This window comes from Metopolophium dirhodum, chromosome 7 (genome assembly GCF_019925205.1).
Source record: "Metopolophium dirhodum isolate CAU chromosome 7, ASM1992520v1, whole genome shotgun sequence".
NCBI classification, from domain to species: domain Eukaryota; kingdom Metazoa; phylum Arthropoda; class Insecta; order Hemiptera; family Aphididae; genus Metopolophium; species Metopolophium dirhodum.
In genome coordinates, this window is record NC_083566.1 from 8196052 (window position 1) to 8201855 (window position 5804).

General features: G+C 34.0%; 1 protein-coding gene across 1 annotated transcript; it reads left to right on the forward strand.

Moving 5' to 3' along the window:
* Nucleotides 1–272: 272 nt before the first annotated feature.
* Nucleotides 273–4828, forward strand: LOC132949098 (uncharacterized). Its single transcript, XM_061019881.1, has 3 exons — nt 273–428; nt 1051–1244; nt 3349–4828. Exons 1-3 carry the CDS (start codon nt 390–392, stop codon nt 4481–4483), a joined length of 1368 nt encoding a protein of 455 aa, XP_060875864.1. The 5' UTR covers nt 273–389; the 3' UTR covers nt 4484–4828.
* The last annotated feature ends 976 nt before the right edge of the window (nt 4829–5804 follow it).

The following is a 5804-nucleotide window of genomic DNA, read 5'->3' on the forward strand; positions in this document are numbered from 1 at the left end:
ATGATAATGTATACCGCGGATCATCGGCGATGACCAGTTTTTCCTCACAATAATCGCCTCGGGATTAAGATATATGATTTCGGCGTCTTGTGGGCAACAATAATAATTGAGTGTCGTTAACCTCTGCGTTCGACGCGGCTGCCGCATATTATAGTTATTGCATAATACCCACACGTTTCTGTATTAATTTCCTACTTCTTTCGCCCAAAGTAATGCATCGCCACCATAGGCCTGGATATTCATCGAAGGAAGTGGTTCTACCCTACCCATTCCAGGTACTCGGATGTAACATGAACTTGTAACCTAACCTTGGCCGTGAGTTTACATACATATAAATAGGCTCGACGAGAAGAAAGTAAAAACAATAATCTCTCTCTCGCAGTTCCAAAATGGTTCTAAAATATAACACAAAAACTATGGAGCTTCTGGTGAGTAATATTTTTTAACGTTAATAATTTCATCTTATATTATCTTTACGAGTAAAATGTGTTTTTGATTTTCGTTTGGACATTTTACTACTCTTTACTTAAAAGTTACTAATAATTATTAAAATATTATGTTCTAAACAATGATTAAAGCTATCGTTTTATTATTTTTAGTTAAGGTTTTCGTTGTTTAATATTACAGTATTTCTTGATTATTACATACATTATGATATTGATGAACACGTATTAAGTAAAATACATTATAGTGTTGAATTATTATTTTTATTTGTGAGTAATTTTTTTAATTATATATATATGTATAAATATTATAATTTATATTCATATCCTAATCAACACTTATTACGTTTTACTGAATTTATTTACAACTCATAATTAATTTTAAGTTTTAACGTTCATTATAATAATCATTCCACTTTTAACAAGATAATCATCTAACATCCGATGTATTAACGATTAAAGCCAAGTCATATGGGGGTGTAACTAAAATAATAAAATTACTAAAATAATAATAGTTGGTTCATAGTCGTACTATACATATTGTACATTATGTGCAAAAGTGCACCAGCTATAATAACATTCATTTTAGAGTTTAATTTACTTTCAGAAATATACCTTGATGGGTTTGATCGTGACGTGTTTGTCAGTGGCAGCTGATCCATTAAAACAAAAACCACAAACATTGAATTCTTCACCTGCAAAAAACTCCCAAGAGCAAGTAGCTAATGAGTTAAAGCCAGATTTTGTGCCAATATACCTGTACGCTAGAGAAAATTCATTGGACGGTGATTATAACTTCAAGTGAGATTTCAAAATTAATTATATGATTTTATTTAAGCACCACATAGTTAATAAACTAAAAAGATGCAATTTTTCTTGGCCCTGTACCAGTTTGATTCCGCCCATTTGGTTAACTGCTTGTTGCACATTATAAAAAAACGAGTATTTATATGGATAATGGATATGACTTACATGTAGTGTTATAGTGAAAATAAAAATGTATGTATCCTTTAAATGTTACTAAAATTGAATGAAACACAATTTTTACTTTTCTTCAATGCGTAAATATTATTTTGACCAAACTTATATATATATATGTATTATTTACAATTTTAAATATTATAAATATGTGAGCAAGAAAAATATGCATATAAGCCATATTAGGCATATAAGTATGGTATTATTTAACAGTGAACATTGTTTATTAATCTATTCCAAATACCTATATATAAATAATAAGCTATTTTAATATGTTATAAAAAAATATTCAAATATTTATAACTCGCTGTAGTAGGTACATAGATCTTGACATTTTTAAAATAATTTTTTATCACTAGAAAATGACGATGGCGTGGGAAGCTGGACTTAATAACGTGTTGTACAATTTAGAGGTTACGGTTGGTTAGATGAAATAAACATGAAAACATGAGTATTGAGGAATCGCATAGCTAGATATGAATGAGGAATTAGTTTCTATCGTGGGATTTTATGATTACGATTTAGGATAAATAAAATTAGCTAATATTAGTTATTTATGAATTAAGTATAATATAATTTTCGTAATATAAATATACATAACAGGAAAAAGAATAACTTTATAATAATTGTAAAACATATTTTTCTTAATAACCTTGAAAATCCGTTTGTTACTATACAAAATTTGCCACAGAATATATTTTTAACACAGTTTTGGTGTACATTTGTTAAAAATGTTGCAAAAAAAATTGTTACAAGTCAAAAATGTCAAGTTTGAATTGATTAATATTTGTCAAGCAATAATATTAATTATTTTCCACATAATAGGGATATCTTACTATTATTTTAACTGATAATATGGAAATGTCTAATAAAGGATAGGATTTAGTCCTAATATCGCTTATTAGTTAAGTATATTGTACATGGAATATATAAAATATAAGTATATAAGAGCGAATATACTGAGGAGCGTGTTTAAAAAGTAATTTTGCTTATTTGATTGATGTGAATTTTACCCATTAGTCGTCAACCGTTGCATATAATTTTAAAACATAAGGTTAGTGCGTCAAAAATAGGCAATGGAAAAAAGTTGTCTAATAAATAATAAACTGATGACAAATTGATCGCCTATAAGTTATAATCTACCGATTCCAAATATAACATATTTTTGTCCCAACCTAATATACAGACAAGAAGTAGAATAATTCCTGTTTAATATATTATATGTTTGTATTGTTTTATTATTATTATTGTTGCCCTGAAAATATCTAGACATATAACATAATGTAATTTACATATCAAAAAATCATATAGAATTTATATTTTTGTGTGTCAATAGTTTTATTTTTAACTTTGACCAGCTAAACTTATATTTTGGACCACCTTGCAACCGTATTTATGTAGGTACTTATAATATAATTATTATTAGGTACCAAATCTAAATAATATTTTACGTTCAATTAAATTAATATTAGTCAGTAAAGTAAATAAATTTAAATGATATTGATTGGATCTTATAATTAATAGAATATTATGTAGGTACTTACGACCCTGCCACCTTTTTAGACGTGGCCTATAAACTTGGTTGTTTACAGTAAAATATAATGGCCAAGAAAAGTAATGAGACATATTATTAGAAACGAGTTTTTATATTTAATTCACACTCTATAGTAGGAGGAATCAGGGTTCAAGAGATATCCTATATATCCGTCCAAGCTGAGTATCCACTTTTATCTGTAAGGCTGCGAACATCTATATTGTCACATGCATTATTTTATTCTCGCATGAATGTCGCGGTAAGGTTATAGCAGTTGAATATTATTTGTGCAGTGTTTAATCCAGTTAATTTCTTTCGTGTTGGTTTATACCTATATACATACCTATATCCATATCTACATACATTATATGATGTATATTTTATATGCTGCAGATATGAAACCGGAAATGGCATTTTTGCGGAAGAACGTGGCGTTATGCTGAACAAGGGAACGGAAAACGAAGCGAACTCGGTGGTCGGCTCGTACAAGTACGTCTCTCCGGAAGGAGTACCAATAGAGGTGACCTACACCGCGGGAGTAGACGGGTTCCGAGCATACGGCGCACATCTGCCCGTTGGTCCGCCGGCGGCGTCCAACTTGCCCAAAAGTTTGGCGTTCAAGAACGTCGCCCAGACGACCGCCTTCGCCCGGCCGCAGTTCAGGTTGGCCAACTCCGATTCGTCGGACGATGGCGGACAAGCCCGGTCGGAGCAGCAGCTTCAAACGGTTTCGGAGCTGCCACAATTGCGGTCATCGGAGCAGCCTCAAGTGCAGTCATCGGAGCAGCCCGAAGTGCGATTATCAGAGCAGCCCCAAGTGCGGTCTTCGGAGCAGCCCCAAGTGCGGTCATCGGAGCAGCCACAAGTGCCGTCGGTGGCAGAACAAGTTAGCGCAGGTCAAGCGGAACAATCGCAGAACGTGTTGTTCGTGGGCCGTGGGCCAACCGAAAAGCCGTTGGAAATGATCGTCCGCGCATCAGTAGCGACGGCCGACCAATCGCAAGGTCCGTCGGCTGGTAATCCCCAAGACTATTACCAACAGTTCCGCGGCCAACCCGTTCCGGAACTGCAATCAGCCTACCCAGCTCCGGGACCGCAGCCGCGACCTACACCGCAGCAACAGCAGCAGCAGCAGTCCGTCATGCAGAGGTTCGAACCACCCAGATCGGCAGCGCCGTCCGTCGTGCCTGTCCTACAGGTGGTGCCTCAGGCCATACAGACCCAGCCAAAGGTCGTGCCAGTGTTGCAAAGGCTGGTGCCCGGTGGGTATCAACAGCAACAGCAACAGCAGCAGCAGCTACAGCTACAGCCTCAGTTCAACGCAAGACCGGTACAGCAACCGCCTTTCAACCAGCAGCAACCGCCTTTCAACCAGCAGCAACCGACTTTCAATCAGCGGCAACGTCCCGGGACGGTACGTCAGTTCAGCATTGAGCCGCAACAGATGTGGTACGTACCGAACAACCAGCAAGGCCGGTACTTTCAGTTGCCTCCTATGCAGCGAACACTAGGACCGCCCAAGTACTAGACTTCGTCGTCGTTGGAAAGTTCACCACCGCGTCTTATTCTTAGATCTTTTTTTCTTCTAATTTTTCAATATGATATAAAATACAACAATATATAATTTATTATACTTAAATAAGTACCTATCTATAATATATATGATGTTATTATTATATAATAATTGTATTATAATATACAATATACGTAAATATACTATTGACAAGTTGTGCAGTATTGTGTATACGTATAAATTATAATATGATAGTTTAGACGATGTCTTACGTGTCATTTTTATTCGTGTGAAAATAGAAAATATTTAACATAAATCAATAAATTCGATCACTTTGCGCGTGATCAATGGGTACTTGAATATTTGCATCTAATTCTTTTCTATATAATATTATATACTCACCTGCTACGCAACATTGTTAATGATGAGCACATAATAACTGCAGAGATCCGAGTGCGAAAAAAAAATATTCACACTAATCACACTTAATGGAGTGGGCATGATGCCTTTCTAGGATGATGTAGGTACCTACCTAAGGTGTGCCCGTTAATTGTATAATAATAATGTTTTAACTTTATAGTCGGTTTTATAATTATTTATTAGCCCGAGTTTAATGATAATATTATACAGTGGGTGAACTATATCGGGTAGCATATAACATAATCAAGATCCATCTTTCAACTCCGGTCAATACAATAATTAATTTTTATGAAAACATTTTTTTTTAAATAATTTGAAATTATTATAAAACCAATTTTTTGAAAATCGGTACATTATATTTTTACTGTTACCAATAATTATCTAGTTAGTACCTAATCATTTTTAGACAAAGGGTATCCTTCATGAAGTTGGTCTGCCACTCCGTTTGTTTCAACATTTTAAACACAACTTGTAAGTCATAACAAATTAATCACGTTATCGAAATTTAATTTTAATACTAGGAATTTATCAAGCAGGCCCACCCCCATTATTTGCCATATTATATCAAATTCCAATTTATGAAATTTTCAAGCAGGTATATAGCTAAAGCTCAAGGGCCATAATATTTGCAATGATAAATTAATTATATTTTTGTAAATCAACTTGGAAAGTAATTAAAAATAGTTTTCAAAGCGCGGTTTAAGTTCCATAGATTTTGAAGGAGAAGTAGCGTATTTCGACCGACCAAACTGGGCTTTACCATACAAGTAAATGGTGATCTAGTCGTTGACAAACTAATAATTTCAAAAATTTGAATTTTTTTTTAACTTAAGTACTAGCGACACTTGTTGATTGTTATTTCCATACATATCACGCATGTTTTTGAATAATGCGGCCGAAAGATTTCCGACGAATA